Here is a 19673-nt window from a genome sequence, read left to right on the forward strand (position 1 = left end):
AATGTGTCTTCTCTCAAATGAAATATGAATATGTTAAAAGAACCTCGTTTGAATGAGTTTGCTGAAGCACTGAAATACTCTTTAAAAGCTTTATTAAAACATAACTGGTGTCAAGGTATGTGTTGTATTACATTATTTTATTTTGTTTGTTTCTTTATGTATTTTTTAGAGAGAGGGGAAGGGAGGGAGAAAGAGAGGGAGAGAAACACCAAGGTGTGGTTGCCTCTCACAGGTCCCCAACTGGGGACCTGGCCCACAACCCAGGCATGTGCCCTGACTGGAAATCGAACTGGCAACCCTTTGGTTTGCAGACTGGCACTCAGTATACTGAGCTACACCAGCCAGGGTATAACATTATTTTATTTGTCAGGTATCATTGGCCAAATTCAGCTCAAGTATAGGAAACATTTAATTAAACTATATAATCTTGGGGGCATGTATATTTTTGTACTCTTGAATTTAAAGTTCTTAAACTTCTCTGAATATCTGAAAATGTTGGTGATTGGAAAATCTGTAGATCCCTGTTCTAGGTCATTGATTTCTAATCACTTGTGGTACCAAACTTAGACTTTCCAAAGGCCTCGTACATTTGAAAAGCTCTGCTAATTTTGCTGCACAGCCTTTGTCAGAAACACAGATTCTGTGTTTTGTAAAATTCCATCTTAGTATTCCAACTTACTATATTTAGATTTGTGGTTTCTAATTTATAGTTATTACAGAGATAATTAAAAATGAGCCTAAACCTAACTGAGGTGTAAGTCATACTACTCTGCCATTATTAAGGAAATTACAGTTCTCCAAATTTATTCCGACTCTTATAAGGTCTATAACTACTGCATAAAGTAAAGGAGATGCTATTCTTCATTAAGAATAGTCTACATAACATAGTCTCAAAGACATTATAAAAATTTGGCAATTATCAGGAATTGAGAAAAAATTGATGTATCAATTTTTCTGTTGAAAACGATTTATGTTCTAGATACTCCAAGGGGGATCTTATTCAATTGACTGTTGTAAGAACTTTTTTTCGATTTATGTGATGTCCTTTCCACTTACAGATCTGAATTGAACCTAAAGGTTCAGAGCGTTGTTCTACAGTTTGGATTTTGTCCATCACCATGCAAGAAGACTAAAAGTGCAGCATGAATGTAGTTTGTTAAGGCATACTAATTTATTTTCATTGTTTTAAAAGTATTTTTATGTCTTTAAATGAAGTGTTAACACTTTATTCTTTTTATGTAGAGGGACTTAGGGTTAAAAAACCACAATGTCTGTGCTTAAAAGAAATGTTTTCCAGGTAATGGATGCTTTGAATAAATTGTCTTATCATTATGGGCAGTGGTAAGTCCTGGTTCCAACTTTTTCTTTCCAGAATATGTTCCAGTTACCTAGATTTTTTTTTGTTGTTAAAGTATAAGAAAGTTAGAAATCTACATGTAAAGTCAAGGAGATGGGCTATTTTTCTATCTCTGTAGCTGTGTTTTTATACTATGTTTCATAATAGTCTTTCCATTATTTTGTGAGCACCTTCATAAATTATTTCCCAACAGCAGATTTTAGAACATGTATTTGAGTAGCAGTTTCCAATTTATAAGATGAATAGTTTCAAAAGTTTGATCCTAATTAGTATGAAATTAACTCTAAATAGAAAGTAGTATTGTTGGCATTTTTTTTAACTTAATGTGTAGAAAATATCTTAAACAAGGCAACTTGTAATGGCAAAATAAGGAGAATAATTTATACTATACAAAAAGGTTGTGTTAAATTGCATCATTTTATTGCCAAATATATACTTGTAACGTATAGTTTTGGACTTTAATAGAGGACTAAATCACAATGTATAAATGAAAAATAATTTTATTATAAACTTGTGTAGAAAAAGAATGGAACCATAGTTAAGAAATGTAATAAAATCTTCATGGAATATATTTTGGCTATACTCTTTTGCTGCTTGTGTATTTCATTGTGTGTACCAATTTTTTGTGTATATTTTACTAGAAAGTTGCATTGTGACCTTCCTTTTTAATGTTTTGTTTGTTTTGAAAGTTATCAACCAAATAAAATGAAATGAACTGTGGCGCTAAACACTAGCCATAGTTAAATCTTATATGTACAACTTTCATAGAAAAGATTCAGTAAGTAGTTTTAGAAACATCACATTTTCCCAGAGGGTTTATTTTCAGCAGAGAAAATTAATGTAAAGAGAATACCTCTTTACCTGGTTTTAAACTATATGCATAAAAAAATTATAAATATATACATATATATATATATATATACACACACACACATACATGTATGTATGTGCATGTCCTGGGTGAGGTCATCCCATACACCAAAGAGTTGTTTTGATACCTAGTAAGGGCACATACCTCTGTTGCATGTTCAATTCTGGAAACAAATTGTACCCTCAGATTTCCCTCAAATTCTGAATTATCACACATAGGTTCTTCAACTGAGAAAATAAAATGTGTCTCAGTTTGGCTATTATTGACTTCTAATTGAAAAGATAAGCAAGTGCTATCAAAATTCTTTGGATTCTTTCCTAGCTGCATATAAGTCACCATCGTTGGAAGAAGAGATTTTGAGTATATAGAGGATCAGATTGCACCTGAGAAGTTTAAGGCACTATATTGAAGGATTATATAATTTTTCCAGCATTATCCTTGACCATCCTTTGAATACTTTGTTGAAACTGGAATCCTTTACTTTAGTCAGAGTAAAAAAACAAGTAACGTATTGACCTTCTCTATTGATGTTTTCACATTGGAGAATCTTTCCCAAGCTGCTTTGCCAGTAGTTAAGAATTCAGCCTAAGAGGCTGCAGCTGCAGGCTAAAGCTAACCTTGTAGCCTTGCAAATTTCTGTTCCTGTTACTGCCAAGACATTCCTGCAGCCCCTTCCAGCCCCCACTTCCCAAGGCTGCTTCACACCAAAGGAGAAACAAAGAAACAAACCCTTATATAAGCCCCTCCCAAAACCCATTCATGGTGGGAGCTGTGTTAAAGACCTGCTCAGGGTCTCTGCCCAACTGCCAGCAATTATTAAAATCCTTTGCTTGCTTTATACACTGCTTCAGAGTGTTCAGTCTCGCCTATGTAGCTGCAACATGAGGAAGTTTTAAACAGAAACATTCAAACTTGTCATCAGTGGCTGAGTTTCTGCATCCATAGACTGCAGAGCTGTGTCTGCAGCTGCATGCAGCCCCTTGCCTTTGAGCCTGGCAAAAGGCCACTAGTTTTTTTGTGTGGTGGTTGTTAAATTAAGGCATGACTACAGAGTTCTCAATATTAAATAAAGACAAAAAAGTGTTCGGCTATCTGGATTTATTTGTCAAGTTTTTGTGACTTTTGTTTGTTTTTCTTTTTGGTAGATAGCAGACTTTGTCTCGTGAAGGTTTTCTTTTAAAAATATTATATTTTATTGATTATGCAATTATAGTTGTCCTGGTTTTCCCCCTTTGTTCCCACTCCATCCAGCATGCCCACTCCCTCAGGCAGTCACCCCGCCATTGTTCATATCCATGGGTCATCCATATAAATTAATTGGCTACTCCATTTCCTATACTGTACATCCCATGGCTATTCTATGACTACTTGTTTATACTTTTTAATCCCCTCACCTCTTCACCAGTTACCCCACAACTCCCTCCCATCTGGCAACCATCAAAATGATCTCTATCCATAAAGCCATCTCTGTTCTTGTTTGCTTGCTTTGCTTTTTAGATTCAGTTGTTGATAGGTATGTGTTTATTGCCATTTCCTTGTTCATAGTTTTGATCTTAAGTCCGTTTAACATTTTATATAATAAAGAATTGATAATGATGAATTCTTTAGTTTTCCTTTTTTGGGAAGCTCTTTATCTGCTATTTGATTCTAAATGATATCTTTGCTGGGTAGAGTAAGCTTGGCTGTAGGTCCCTGTTTTTCATGGCTTTGAATATTTTTCCCAATCTCTTCTAGACTGCAAAGTTTCTTATGAGAAACAGTTGACAGTCTTATGGGAACTTCCATGTAGGTGAGTCTTCTTTTCTATTGCTGCTTTTAAGATTATATTTAACCTTTGGCGTTTTAACTGTGTGTTTTGGAATGGGCCTCTGCATACATCATTTTTGGGACTCTGTACCTCCTGGATTTGCATGTCTGTTTCCTTCACAAAATTAGGGAAGTTTTCTTTCATTATTTTTTAAAATAGATTTCCAATTTCTTGCTACTTCTCTTCTTCTAGAACTCCTATGATGTGTAAGTTGGATCTCTTGAAGTTTTCCAGAGACTGCTTCTACAATCCTCATTTTTTAAGGACTTTTTTTTTTTTTTTTTTATAGTTCTGATTGCTTGATTTTTTGCTTCCTATGTTCCATACCATTGATATGATTCTTGGGTTCATCCACTCTTCTGTTGTTTCCCTATAAATTGTTCTTTATTTCAATTAGTGTATTGTTTGTTTCTGATTGGATCTTTTTTATACTGTTGAAGTCCTCACTAAGTTCCTTGAGCATCATTATAACCAGTGTTTTAAACTCTGCATATGATAGATGTTTACCTCCATTCATTTACATCTTTTTATGCAGTTTTGATTTGTTTTTTCGTTTGGGCCATGTTTTTTCTTTGTTTCATCATTTTGACAGCCTTCCTATATTTGTTTCTGTATACTGGGTAGAGCTACTTTGACTCTGTGTCTTGGTAGTGTGGCCTAATATAGTAGGTGTCCTGTAGGATCAGGGCATTGACTCCCGTATCACCCAACCTGGGTACTTAAAGTGTGCCCTTCATGTGGGCTGAGTACATCCTCCTCTTGTAGTTGGTTCTTGATTACTGTTTGCAGATCAATGGGAGTGGTTTACTCAGCCCAGTCAGCTGCAAGAACTGGATATGATGACTCACCACCAGCTTCTACCCTCTGTGGAGGATTAGCTGTACATGGACATGCTGGTGGTGCTCCAACATGGTCTGTAGCTGTCCACTGCGTACATTGGCCCTGGGGTTTCTTGCCAATGCAGGCCAAGTTCAGGCCCCTCCTGTGTTTTTCCCAGGGATTCCCAGGTAAAGCCAAACTGTGAATCTCAGCTGGCTGCTGCTTCTGCCAGGCCTGGAGCTCACTGAGGCCAGCTGTTGCTTGTTTGAGGAAGTTGTGAAGCATGAGCCAAGCCCAGCCATTCATTTGAAAAAGCAGCTTGGGTGGGTGAGTAAGTTGGGTGGGTGAGCTCTGGGGATCCTCAAGGCAGTTCAAACAGTGTTAGCCAGGTTGATGGAGTCTCAGATATGGCACCAGCTTGCTGGCTTTGTGTGGGGAGGGTTTTCTAAACCAGGTTTCTGAACAAAATTTTGTTGTCCCCCACTTACTCTGTGCCCCAACAGAGGGAGGGCAGAGTGGACTGTAGACACTTGAGGAGAGATCGGGGTGGTGACTTTGGGAAGAGAACTGAGGGAGCAGCTGATGGGACCCCAGTGCTGACTCATTCCCCATATTACAGGAGCCATCTTGCTCAGGCAACCACTCCCCTCCAAGTGGAATCAGCCTGAGTGGAAACAATAGCCCCACTCACAGAAATTACTCTCCTCCAAAGAGCAGTGTTTAAGCCTGACTGCTGATTATAGAGTGATTTTTTTATAAGTATTTTATTGATTATATTGTTGAAATAGTTCCAATTTTCTCCCCTTTACTCCCCTCCACCCAGGATCTTCCTCCCCCAGCAATCCCCCCACCAAGTCCATACCCCTGGTTCGTAAAAAGTAACTACCCCTCCCTCTCAGATATTACGACACTTTGTAATCTTGTAAAGGACAATGGGTGAAGGTCTCAAGCTCCTCTAGCTGCTTCAAGCTGGACATGGTCGTCGTCCTACCTACCCTTGGGTCCAGAAAACCCTAATAAGAGTGGGGGTGTGTAGGGAAGGGTGGCCTTCCCACATGGGGAAGGATATTACAGACCCCAGGTCAGTTGGCTGTCTCCGGTCAACGGCGTGCTTGGTTTAACAGGCTGGCATCCTTGTTGTGTTCTGGGGCAACAGATTTGGCTAAAAGGGTTAAAAGACATCATTCAATCCATAACCACTAGATGACAAAAAGCAGATTAATTTTTCAATGTTCCATATTAGGGGAAAGAAAAGAAAAAGAAAAAAAAGGGCTTCTTTGGAGGAAGGTGTGCCAGGCACATCTCACCTGTCCAAAACCCTTTTGCCCATTATACTTAGTTTGGGCTGAGGGAAATAGTTTAGGTTTCCCCCCTCTCAGACCTCTGGGTCCTTTCTGTCCAAGCCATTAGGATAGAAAAGAGAAACCCGTTTTAAAGTGAAGCCCACAGACCACCCCATTCTTCACCAACCCAGTCACTTAGTTCAGCCAAACCCTTGAGTCACAGGAGGCAGCGCTGCAGAGAGGATTAAGTGAGGCTTATGCGTACAGACAATCACTCAGGTAATGCGATCATAGGCTTATGTCCTTTGAAAACAGAAAACACATGTTAATTTATGTAACATAACTCAGAAACAAGTCTCTTAAATCTGTAAGACTGTCTTATTCGGAAGACATCCAGTTGCAAGGCACTTGACATTCTACTTGCCTGCAACTTGATTATCTTTGATGATATCACAGACATGGTTTAATTTTCAAGTGAAACCATATTTTAAATGAGAAGAAACTTTTAAGACGGTTAGTTGCCCTACTTTATAGTCTACTACTGATCATTGTGATTTTCCTTGAATAGTGACTTTTCTCTCTAAGACTACCCTCCTTGTCTTTAAAGGGACTACATTAAGTCCATTTTTAATTTATCCTGTTCATTTGTATAAACACAACAAGAGCAGCAAATGGTCACTTAGGATCTTTTGTTCTGCTTTGCTGGAACTTACCCAAGGAACATTTAGGGTGACCCTCAGTCTGTTCTTCAGGGCACAGAAGCTGAGCCACATACCTGGCATTCATCCCTGCCTGTACACACCTGTCCTTTCCAAGTCTTTCTGGTTTTTCATTGTGCCTTAAGGTCCCTTCTAGCCATCTTTCAGGAAAACAACCTTCGTTCCTTCCCTGGAAAGATTGCTGTGGACCGCACAACCAACCATGGTACCAGGCCTTTTATCTCACGGGCTTTTATTACTTTTGAAAGTCATTCCCAGTTCCTCAGGGTTTTTTGGTAATATTCTGAGCCCAAGTATGTTTCCTTTAGGCTTGGCATTCCAGACTTGGTCAAAAAAAAAAAAAAGGAACCTCTATTAACAACTGGTCTTATTAGTTCTATGCAAAGAAACTTATGTCATTACTTACTTGTTTAGAATGCCAAACTCTGGAGGATTCAAATAGGGAGAAAAATATACAACGTGAAGGAAAATCTTTGTCCTAATATTCACTGAACTGGCATTTCCATTCTTCATATTTTCATTTTTCCCCCACTAAAAAAATTTTTTTGTTTGTTTTTCCATTACACTTGTCTCACTTTTTTACCCCTCTTACTTCCCTGCACTCTGTCCCTCCCTTCCCCCACATTTAGTCTCCACTCAGTTTCCCATGTCCGTGGGTCATTCATATATATATTTTTTTTTTCACTTGACCCTTCCCCTTCTTACACCCTTCTCTTCCTCCCCCCTCCCCCCTTGTTACTGTTAGTCTACTTCTTGTTTACATAGCTCTGGTTCAATTTTGCTCATTTGTTTGTGTTCATTCGTTTCCTGTAATAGGTGACAGCGTAGGGTATTTTTCTTTTGTTGCTGCCTTATTTCACTAAGCATAATTTTCTCTAGTTCCATCCATGTTGTTGCAAATGGTAGAAGTTCCTTCTTTCTTTCTGCTACATAGAATTCCATTGTGTAAATGTACCACAGTTTTTTGATCCACTCATCTACAGATGGGCATTTAGGTTGTTTCCAGCACTTGGCTGTTGTAAATAGTGCTGCTATGAACATTGGAGTGCATAGGTTCTTTTGAATTGGTGTTTCGGGATTTTTTGGATATAATCCTAGCAATGGAATTGCTGGTTCAAAAGGCAGTTCCATTTTTAGTTTTTTGAGGAAATTCCAAACTGTTTTCCACAGTGGCTGCAGCAGTCTGCTTTCCCACCAGCAATGCACCAGGTTTCCCGTTTCTCCGCATGCTCTCCAGCACAAGTTGTTTGTTGATTTGTTGATGATGGCCACTCTGACTGGTGTGAGGTGGTATCTCATTGTGGTTTTTATTTGCATATCTCTGATGGCTAGTGATGTTGAGCATACTTTCCTATGTCTATGGGCCGTCTGTATGTCCTCTTTGGAGAAGTGTTTGTTCAGGTCCTTTGCCCATTTTTTAATTGGGTTGTTTTCTTGATGTTGAGTTGTATAAGCTCTTTATATATTTTGGAGATCAGTCCCCTGTCTGTGATATCATTGGCAAATATGTTTTCCCATATCGTTGGCTTCCTTTTCATCTTGCTGATGTTTTCTTTTGCTGAGCAGAAATTTTTTAGTTTGATGTAGTCCCATTTGTTGATTTTTTCCTTTATTTCCCTTGCCTTAGGAGATATATCAGTGGAAATGTTGCTAGGTGGGATATCTGAAATTTTCCTGCCTATTTATTCCTCTAGGACTTTTATGGTGTCACGGCTTACATTTAAGTCTTTGGTCCATTTTGAGTTTATTCCGGTGTATGGTGTAAGTTGGTGGTCTAGTTTCATTTTTTTGCATGTCCCTGTCCAGTTCTCCCAACACCATTTGTTGAAGAGGCTCTTTTCACTCCATTTGATGTTCTTTCCCCCTTTGTCAAATATTAGTTGACCATATGAACCTGGGTTTATTTCTGTGCTCTCTATTCTGTTCCATTGATCTATATCTCTGTTTTTATGCCAGTACCAGACTGTTTTGATTACCGTGGCCTTGTAGTATAGTTTGATATCAGGTATTGTGATTCCTCCTACTGTGTTCTTCCTGAAAATTGCTGAGGCTATTCGGGCTCTTTTTTGGTTCCATATAAATTTTTGAAGTATTTGTTCTAGGTCTGTGAAATATGTTGCTGGTATTTTAACAGGGATTGCGTTGAATCTATAAATTGCTTTGGGTAGTATGGACATTTTAATGATGTTGATTCTTCCCATCCATGATCATAGTATATGCTTCCATTTATTTGTATCTTCTTTAATTTCTTTCTTCAGTGTTATGTAGTTTTCTGTGTACAGGTCTTTTACCTCTTTGGTTAAGTTTATTCCTAGGTATTTTATTTTTCTTGTTGCTATGGTAAATGGGATTTTTCTTTCAGTTTCTATCTCTGAGTTTTTATTGTTGGTGTATAAAAATGCCTTCGATGTCTTAATATTGACTTTGTATCCTGCTATTTTGCCGAATTCACTTATTAGGTTGAGTAGTTTTTTGTGAAGTCTAAAGGATTTTCTATGTACACTATCATGTCATCTGCAAATAATGACAGTTTTACTTCCTCTTTTCCAATTTGGATGCCGTTTATTTCTCTTTCTTGTCTGATTGCTGTGGCTAGAACTTCCAAGACTATGTGAAATAGGAGTGGAGACAGCGGACATCCTTGTCTTGTTCCTGATCTCAGGGGGAATGCTCTCAGTTTTTGCCCATTGAGTATGATGTTGGCTTCAGGTTTCTCATACATGGCCTTTATTATGTTGAGGTATGCTCCCTCTATTCCCATTTTGCTGAGAGTTTTTAATCATAAATGGGTCTTGTACTTTATCAAATGCTTTTTCCGCATCTATTGATATGATCATGTGGTTTTTGTCTTTCATTTCGTTTATGTGGTGTATCACGTTTATTGATTTGCGAATATTAAACCATCCTTGCATCCCTGGGATGAATCCTACTTGATCGTGGTGTATGATCTTTCTAATGTGTTGCTGGATCCGGTTTGCCAATATTTTGTTGAGGATTTTAGCATCTATGTTCATCAGCGATATTGGTCTGTACTTTTCTTTCTTCGTTGTGTCTTGACCTGGTTTTGGAAGTAGGGTTATACTGGCTTCATAGAATTAGTTTGGGAGTCTTCCCTCTTCTTGTATCTTTTGGAATAGTCTGAGGAGGATAGGAGTTAGTTCTTTCCTAAATGTTTTGTAGAATTCACTTGTGAAGCCATGCGGTCCTGGGCTTTTGTGTGCTGGGAGATTTTTGATTACTGCTTCAATTTCACTAGCTGTTATTGGTCTATTCAGACTTTCTGCTTCTTCTTGATTCAGTTTGGGAAGACTATATTTTTTTGCAGGAATCTGTCCATTTCCTCTAGGTTGTCAAATTTCTTGCCATACAGTTGTTCGTAATAATTTCTTATAATTCTTTGTATTTCTGTTGTATCAGTTGTGATTTCTCCTCTTTCGTTTCTGATTTTATTTATTTGGGTCCTCTCTTTTTTTCTTGATAAACCTGGCTAAAGGCTTGTCAATTTTGTTTATCTTTTCAAAGAACCAGCTTCTACTTTTGTTGATCTTTTGAATTGTTACTTTAGACTCTATGTCATTTAATTTTTCTCTGATCTTGGTGATTTCCTTCCTTCTACTTGATCTGGGCTTTGCTTGTTGTTTTTCCTCTAGTTCTTGTAGCTGTAGGGTTAAATTTTTTATTAGAGATTCTTCTAGCTTTTTTAGGTAGGCTTGTATTGCTATGAACTTTTCTCTTAAGACTGCTTTCACTGTATCCCATAGGTTTTGGGTTGTTGTGTGTTCATTATCATTGGTTTCCAGGAACTTTTTGATTTCTTCCTTGGTGTCATTGTTAACCCATTCATTATTTAATAGCATGTTATTCATTCTCCATGAGTTTGAATGTTTTTGAGTTTTTTCCTTGAGGTTGATTTCCAATTTTAAGCCATTGTGATCTGAGAAGATGCTTGATATAATTTCAATTTTCTTGAATATATTGATTCTTGTTTTGTGTCCTACCATGTGGCCTATCTTTGAAAATGTTCCATATGCACTTGAGAAATATGTATATTTTGCTTCTTTGGGGTGAAAACTTCTATATATATCGACTAAGTCCATTTGATCTAAAGTGTTGTTCAGTCGAGATCCCGGTGCGAGAGGCGGCCGCGCGGAGGGAACGGGAGCTGATCGGAGACCAAAGTCGGACGGGGATAGTGGATCTGTGAGAGACATACTAGAGGGGTTGGAACCGCGAGCGCCGCTATCACCCCATGGGGAAGAAGCAGAAAAACAAAAGTGAAGAGAGTGCCAAGGATGACATTGATCTTGATGCCTTGGCTGCAGAAATAGAAGGAGCTGGTGCTGCCAAGGAACAGGAGCCTCAGAAGTCCAAGGGGAAAAAGAAAAAGGAGAAAAAACGGCAGGACTTTGATGAAGATGATATCCTGAAAGAGCTGGAAGAATTGTCTTGGGAGGCTCAAGGCATCAAAACTGACAGAGAAACTGCTGCAGTAAAGCCAACAGAAAATAATGAAGAAGAATCCACCACAAAACAAGATAAAAAAAAGAAAGGACAGAAAGCCAAAAAACAAAGTTTTGACAATAATGATAGTGAAGAATTGGAAGATAAGGATTCAAAATCAAAAAAGACTGCAAAACCAAAAGTGGAAATGTACTCTGATAGTGATGATGATGATTTTAACAAACTTTATAAAAAAGCTAAAGGGAAAGCTCAAAAATCAAATAAAATGTGGGGATGGGTCAGAAGAGGATGAGGATAACAGTAAGACAATTAAAGAGCATTCCAGAGTAAATTCTTCAGGGGAAAGTGGCGATGAATCAGATGAATTTTTGCAGTCTAGAAAAGGACAGAAAAAACAAACAAACAAACAAAAAAAGGCAGGTACTAATGTAGAGAGTGGGAATGAAGATGAAGACTCATTCAAAATTAAGACAGTGGCCCAAAAGAAGGCAGAAAAGAAAGGGCGAGAGAGAAAAAAGCGAGAGGAAGAAAAGGCAAAACTGCAGAAGCTAAAAGAAAAAGAAGACTTAGAAACTGGTAAAAAGGATCAGAGTAAACAGAAAGAACCTCAGAAGAAATCTGAAGAGGAAACTGTAAAATCCAAAGTAACTCTTGACACTGGAGCAGCCCTTGCCTCTGACGAGAAAGGAGAGGCACCCACAGCTGCTGAAGATGACAATGAAGGAGACAAAAAGAAAAAAGATAAGAAGAAAAAGAAACTAGAAAAGGAAGACAAAGAGAAAGAGAAGAAAAAAGGACCTAGCAAAGCCACAGTTAAAGCTATGCAGGAAGCTCTGGCTAAACTTAAAGAAGAAGAGGGACAGAAGAGAGAAGAGGAAGAGCACATAAAACGGCTTGAAGAATTAGAAGCCAAGAGTAAAGAAGAGGAAAGATTGGAACAAGAAAAAAGAGAAAGGAAAAAACAGAAAGAAAAGGAAAGAAAAGAACGCTTGAAAAAAGAAGGGAAACTTTTAACTAAATCTCAGAGAGAAGCCAGAGCCAGAACTGAAGCTACCCTTAAACTTCTACAAGCTCAGGGTAAGAGAAATTCTTAAATTGGAGAATCTAGGTGCTTCTGGCATGAAGTTATGTCTTTACAATGGTCAAAAGGAGAATTGAATTGTATCAGAACAATGTCTATGAAAATGCTGTGAAAAAGTGCAATAGAGATAGGGGATATAATTTTCTTTTTTCTAAATTTACTTATTGTTTTTTTCTATTATAGTTGTCCCACTTTTTCCCCATTACTCCCCCCTGCACCGAGCCCACCCCTTCTCCCACAGTCAGTCTCCACCCTGTTGTCCATGTCCATGTCCTTGACTAACCCCCCCCCCCCAGTGGTGCTATGCACTTCCTATTGGTTCCTCTCAGGAGGCATGTGATCCAGTTGTCTCACTTCTAGTGATGCCAACAGTGATCAGTGGATTTAGCCATTAGCAGCCTTGTTCATTTTGAAAGTTCTTCATTGACTTTTTTACTTGATAATTTTAGTGTTTATTTGGTGATTATTGCCTGTATCCAGTATTTCATTAGGAATTGCAGAATTGTGATACTCTGTCATTCCTTCTGGATTTATTAGCTAGAATTTTTCTCTAAAGAAAAATTTTCCCTGAAATATAGGTACATGCAGGAAGGTCAGGATAGATGCTTAATTCTTTCCTTTTATTAACTTTCAAAGTAATAAATTGATGTCCTAAAAAAATAAATAAATAAATAAATAAAGTGTTGTTCAGTGCCTCAGTATCTTTGGTGTTTCTTTGCTTTGAAGATCTGTCCATTGTTGACAATGGGGTGTTAAAGTCCCCCACAATGAGTGTGTTTCTGTCTATATCTTTCTTGGAGTCTTTCAAAATTTTCCTTATATATTTGTGTGCTCCTAAGTTGGGTGCATATATATTTATAAGGGTTATATCTTCTTGATGGATTTTTCCCTTAAGTACTATGAAATGCCCTTCTTTATCTCTTTTTATGAACTTTGCTGTGAAATCTGTTTTGTCTGATATAAGTATTGCTACCCAGGCTTTTTTTTTCATGTCCATTTGCTTGAAGTACTTTTTTCCATCCCTTTACTTTCAGTCTGTGTAGATCTTTTGTTCTAAGGTGTGTCTCTTGTAGACAACATATATGTGGGTCATTCTTTCTAATCCATTCAGCTACCTTATGTCTTTTAATTGGAGCGTTTAATCCATTTACATTTAAGGTTATTACTGATAAGTACTTATTCATTGTCATTTTTCCCCTTTGTACTGTGTTCTTCTCTGTCTCTGTTTCTTTATCTTCTTAGAGCAGACCCTTTAACATCTCTTGCATTGCTGGTTTGGTGGAGACGTATTCTTTTAGTCTTTAAGAAACTCCTTATGTCGCCTTCCATTTTGAATGAGAGCCTTGCTGGGTAGAGTATTCTTGGTTGTCGGCCTTTGTTTTTCATTGCTTGGAATATTTTTTGCCATTCCCTTCTTGCTTGTAGTGTTTCTGCTGAGAAATCTGAGGATAGCCTTATTGGAGCTCCCTTGTATGTTATTAGTTGTTTCTCTCTTGCAGCTTTTAGAATTCTCTCTTTGTCTTTGGATGTTGCCATTTTAATTATGATGTGTCTTGAGGTGGGCCTGTTGGGGTTCATCTTCATTGGGACCCTCTGTGCTTCCTTGATTTGCGTGACTCTTTCTCTTCTCATGTGAGGGAAGTTTTCTGTCATTAGTTTTTCAAAGAGGTTTTCTATCCCTTGCTCTTCTTCTTCTCCTTCTGGAATTCCTATGATACAGATATTATTACGTTTCATGTTGTCCTGCGGCTGTCTTCGAGCCTCTTCAGTCTTGTTCAGTCTTTTTTCATTTTGTTGCATTGTCTGGGAGTTTTTGTGTACGTTGTCCTCCAGCTCGCTGATCCGATCTTCTGCTTCCTCTAGCCTACTTTTAATTCCTTCTACTGTGTTCTTCAATTCAGAGATCGTATTCTTCCTTTCCTCCTGGCTCTTATTGATAGCTTCCATGTCCTTTTTGATGCTGGTATAATTCTCAGTAAGTTCCTTATAGTCCTTCTGGAGTTCACTGTAGTTTTTCTGGAGTTCTTTGTAGTTTCCGCTGAGCTCATTTAGCTTCTCCATAATCCATGTTATAAATTCCGTATCTGATATTTCATTCCCCTCTATTTCATTTAGCACTCTTTCTGGGGATTCTACCTTTCCTTTTGATGGGGTGTTGTTTCTCTGTCTCCCCATTTTTGTGATTCCTTTGTTTGTTGGTGCTTCTTAGAACGATCTGTTCTTCCTGGATCTGCCTCTGGTAGCGTCAGATCATGTACCAGACTGGCCCTAGGCAGCCTATTGGAGACTTCCACTGACCTACTGCCTTTGTCTCTCTTCTTTAGTTGTTACTATACTCAATCTGTGGTTGGCCGTCAGTCTTACGGACCGTGGGTGTGGCTACTTAATTCCTGTATGCAGGGCTTTTATTTCCCCTTAGTATGACGCCACTTGGAGGGGAATGGTCTGTCTGCTGTACTGGGGCTGAGTCAGCACTGGCTGGTCCTGGGAGGGGGTTAGTGTATGTTCCACTTACTCCTCCGCCCTCCTGGATCTCCGTCTGCGTTGTCCTTGATGATATTTCTTTAATCTGTCTGGTTGTATTTCAGCTACTTTTTGGTGGATCTTTTTCTCTAGTTAGTTGATTGAGAGTCACTCTGCCCACCTTGTCTTGAAATCTTTTGTGAAGGTGCTGCTAAAACATAATCACACAACCCAGGCAAGAAACCCACACCCTCCAATGTCTCCCCCAAATACAATCCCACTATAGGCTGCAAATGAGCCCGTGTTCATATACTTGTGGAGATACTGGGACTCTGATTTTGTAGGAGAAACAGAAAGGAGTTGTTTTAAATGAAGGAAGGGTAATTTTTGAGCTGGAATTTGATAGAGTATTAATATTAGTGATTGCGATCAAGGTTATGTAAGAGAGCAATTAACACTTACACTGTATGTTTGAAAAGGAGGGGAGGGTTACAGTGTAGAGAGAGAAAGTGGAAGTGTATAGTATTAGGATTATATAATCGGTATATACTACATGATTAGCGTGGGAGGTAGGGTAGACACAACAGACATCCAGGTAGACAGACAGCCAGAAATTGAAAGAGAGGGCTGGGGAGGTTAGAAGGTAGGAAACAGATTGAGAGAGAATTTTTTAAGAATAAAAATACAGAGTAGAAAATAGCAAGACAGGAAGGGAGAGAGGAAAGAGAGAGAGAAAGTAGAGAAGAGAAGGGTAGGAGACAGAATGAAAGAAGAAGGGGAGGTAGAAGAGAGGGGACTGGATTGAAATTCTTTTTTTTTTACAATTATCTATTATAAAAAAGATTAGGAGATTAAGACATGATATAAAGTTTCAAGATAGAGAGAAAGGGTGAATATAGAGAGAGAGGAATAGGAGGTAGGGAAGCAAGAGGATTTGGGAGGAAATGAGCTCAGAGGAGGGAAGGAAATCAGGAGGAAGAGGATATATTAGGGAGGGGAGGATTGAAATTGAAGAGTTGACAAAAGACAGGATGAAGGAGAGAAATAGAAGAGGTAGAGAAAGAAGTGAGGGGATGGGGTAGAAAAAGAGAAGGGGTAAGAATGGGAGAGTAAAGAGAGAGGGGGATAGATTAGAATTATAATTTGAATATTAAGAGATTAGAATATAAAGTGGAATAGGGAGAGAGAGAATATGTATAGGGAGAGAAGGAAAATAGGGACAAGAGATGAAAGAAACGAATGTAGACTGAAGGGGGACAAAATAAAGAAATTTAATAAAGTTGAAGGTGCGTAGCACAGAGAAGGGAGAGGGTGAGAAAGGGAGAGAACTTAAAATTATAAAATTAACTGAGAATAGAATGAAGGGGAGACATACTAAGGGGAGAGAATGGAGGGATGAGGAGGGGAGAAAAGGAGAGAGAATAAGAAGGGACTGATGGTAGGGTTAGTTAGAGAGAGAGTGAGAGATAAAGGAATGAGGATTTTAACTCAATTCAACTTTTATGCACAGTCTCTGGGTATTTTTGGTTTGTTTGTTTTTTGGTTTTTCCTTGGTTCCTTCCTGAGTCCGCTCCTATTCAAAATTCCATGAGTTTCAAATCTTTTCTGGTTGGTTGGCTGGCTGTGGGAGGGTTCTGCTTGATTCTGAGATTGCTAGTCTTTTTTTCGTGGGCCTACCACTGCTCTGCTGTGAGCTGCGTTTAGTTGTCCCCTCCTGAGGCAGCCTCAGCCCTCCTCAGGCTTGTCTAGCTACTCCTTCCCTCTGTTGGTCCAGCCTGTGCCTGCCTGCAATCCCCACCCTGCCTCCAGTCCTGTCTCTATTCCCAGGCTACAGCTTCTGCTCTCTTCCCTGTCTATATGCCTGCGCACCCTTTCTCTATCCCTTTCTCAAGATGGTCCTTTTGTTCTGCAGGACTCTGGCACAGTCGGTCAAAGTGCCGGGCCCAGTGGCCCTTTCCTGCCCAGGGCCTCTACCCTAGTCTGGAGCTCTGCAGCGGCTTTCCTGCGTGTGCTCTTCTCCTTGCCCCAAAACTTTATTCCGAGCTACCGCTTCCGCTGGCTTCCCTGTCTATCAGCCTGCGGACTCTATCTTTCTTTCCACCACAGCATCGTCCCTTTGTTCTGTAGGATTCTAGTGTGGTCGGTCAGCGCAGCGCTCTCCTACCCCGGGGCTCTCTGCCGGTCTGGAGCTCCGCAGCAGCCCTTCCCTGCGGCCCCTTCTCCCTGCCCTAAAACCGTCTCCCCTCCAGAACCTCCGCCTCCGCTCTCTTCCCTACTTTCACACCCTGTGCGTCCTATTTCCCTCCTAGCCCCAGACCGGCCTTTTGTTCTGTGGATTCTAGCGTGACTAAAGAGCAAACACTGGTTTCAAGAACGCAGTTCTCCCCCGATCCGGAGTTCCGCAGCAGCTTTTCTGTGCTGCCGTTCTCCTTGTCCCAAAACTGCTTCTTTGTTCTGTAGGGCCCTAGCGCTAGTGCTGGGCTCACCCGGAGTGCCGAGCTTTTGGTCGGAGGTTGCAGCTGAGGATGTTTCCCTCTAGACTCCGATCACAGTCTCTCCCAGTCCTGGTTGTTCACTGTTCTCTCCCTCCTCTGCCTTTTTCGGCCAAATCCTTTCCCTAACTCCCTACAAGAATTCACTCCGGGCTAGTGAGCTCTCCAGCTTGATACTGCAAACGCATGGAGTCTCCGAATGACTCAGCCTGCAGTTTGTGATAAACCCCTCCACCCCCCTCCACGATGCTCCCACGATCTCCTCCCCGTTCACGTTATCAGATATCCACACTCACTCACTCCTCTCCGCATTTGTTCCTGGATTCTGTCCTTAACAGGAGCGAGCTGAGAACACTGTTCCTACTCCATGGCCATCTTGGTCCCCCCGCACTGAGGCACCTTTTTTTTTTATATGAGAGCCTACCTGGATAGAGTAGCTTTGGCTATAGTTTCTTGCTTCTCATTACCTGGAATATTCCATGTCGTTATATCCCAGCTAGTAGTGTTACATTGAAAAATCAGCTTATTATTCTGGGAAGATGGCGGAGGAGTGAGGGGAGGCTACACTCTCAGGCTCCTGAGACTTGTCTGTAGTTTGGACTATTTGCAGACAGAACATCTCAGTGAGCAGCTGGACCCTGGCAGGAGTCGAGCCTTGGCACTGCTGGATTAGAGAAAAACCATCTGGGAACAACCTGTTTAGTGAAGATAGTGAAAGAAGAAAAAGGGACAAAATGGGATTCCTGACTGGGGTGGTTGCCCGAGCCATGGCTGAAAGGACCCAAAGGCTTTTTGGTGACCACAGGCTTCCCCAGAGGGAAGTCAGGAGGAAAGCGGATCTCTGCCAGGTGGCAGAGACAGGTCTCGACCAGGTGGCATAGGCGCTGAAAGACAGGAGACAGCATACTGCTGAGCAAGTGAAATCGTAATTTTTTGTTTATATTTTTCTCTTGTGATCTACGGAGAAGGGGGGAAAGTTTGGAGGTGAAAGTACATTCTTGAGGAGCACAGAGGTGCGTGCGCTCACTCCCCAACCCTCCCCTTGGGTCGCGGGCGTGCATAGGGAAGTGCCATCATTCACTGGCCCAGGTGCGCAGGGCCGAAAGTTCAGGGGCCCCTCGGACACAACCCAACAGACATAAGATCAGTGCCCAAATGGGCACAGGGAGGGACCTCTGGATACACAGAAGACTGTGCGCAGTTACCCTTGGCCAGCTCCAGTGGGAGCCAGGCACAAGTGCCAGGCCAGAATGCAATGCATCCTCTCAGGCTTGGTGAGTACCCGCCCAGGCGGGTGCAGGAATGGGTGGCGGCTGTGGCGCCGTAACAGCAGGCAGCAGCGACTCACACACACTTACCCAGAGTGCTACGCTGAGGCTAGATCCCCGGCTGCCCTGGGTGAATAGGGGCGTGCAAGGAACAGCAGGCAGCGGTGACTCACAGACACTTACCCGGAGCGCTGCACTGAGGCTAGCTCCCCGGCTGCCTTGGGCGAGCAGGGGTGCACAAGTGCCAAAATACCTCTCCGACATCAATAGGCACCAATCGCTCACTTCCACTGTACACGAGTGTCTGGGGCCCAGCACTGACAGACGAGAGACCATCTCCTAGGGCACAGTGCGGCAGACCTGAGGATAATCCACGGCCACCTTGGGAAAGTCCTGGAGCACTACACGACAGGCCTGAGGTGGGTTCTCGGGCCACCTTACCCGCTCAGAGGCGTGCCTGCAAAGACACCTTGGCTAACTCCAACAGACACCGAAGGAACGTGCAGTGTGGGGGCCCACTGCTGCAAGGAACAGGAACCTCTGACCCACCTCATTAGACCAGCTGTGGGTAGAGAAAAACAGGACAACACACAAAGGCTGAATTGACATCTCCACAAAAGAATTCGAGATAAGGTGGATAGAGTGATTCTCAATCAACCAGCCAGAAGGAAGATCCTAACCAAAAGCATCTGAAATATAACCAGGCAGCATAAACAAACGACATAAAAGATACCCCAAGAACATCAGGCTCAGGAGATCAAAGAGACTGCACCACTCAAACCCCCAGATCTACCATAAAGAATCTCATACCACAAAGGTGGGAAGGCAAAGCACACAAATCCAAATAACAAAAACAAACAAGAAGAATCCAACATGGTAAGATGCAGAAACAACCTCTCAATGAAAAGAAAAGAGGAATCCCCAGAAAGAGAGGTAGAGGAATAGACATAGCCCAAATGTCAGACATGGAATTCAAAACTATGGTGATGAAGAAGCTCAATATGCTTGAAAACCTCAAAAACAACTATGACAACTTCCAAGGAAGTTACCAA

At 40.7% G+C, this 19673-nt stretch overlaps 1 protein-coding gene and 1 pseudogene across 3 annotated transcripts in view; both read left to right on the forward strand.

Annotated features, from left to right (window-relative positions):
* The window catches only part of LOC149990290 (eukaryotic translation initiation factor 1A, X-chromosomal-like), a 47120-nt gene extending 45751 nt beyond the window's left edge, over window positions 1-1369 (forward strand). For all 3 annotated transcript variants that reach the window (XM_090265484.1, XM_090265488.1, XM_090265483.1), the window contains one exon: window positions 1059-1369. In XM_090265484.1, coding sequence (XP_090121610.1) covers window positions 1059-1064 — 6 coding nt within the window. In that variant the 3' untranslated portion in view covers window positions 1065-1369. The remainder of the gene's footprint in view (window positions 1-1058) is intronic.
* Window positions 1370-10982: 9613 nt separating this feature from the next.
* On the forward strand, window positions 10983-12617 carry LOC149990291 (eukaryotic translation initiation factor 5B pseudogene; annotated as a pseudogene).
* The last annotated feature ends 7056 nt before the right edge of the window (window positions 12618-19673 follow it).

Source organism: Furipterus horrens, unplaced genomic scaffold (assembly GCF_987537825.1).
Source record: "Furipterus horrens unplaced genomic scaffold, mFurHor1.1.pri manual_scaffold_19, whole genome shotgun sequence".
Classification (NCBI taxonomy): domain Eukaryota; kingdom Metazoa; phylum Chordata; class Mammalia; order Chiroptera; family Furipteridae; genus Furipterus; species Furipterus horrens.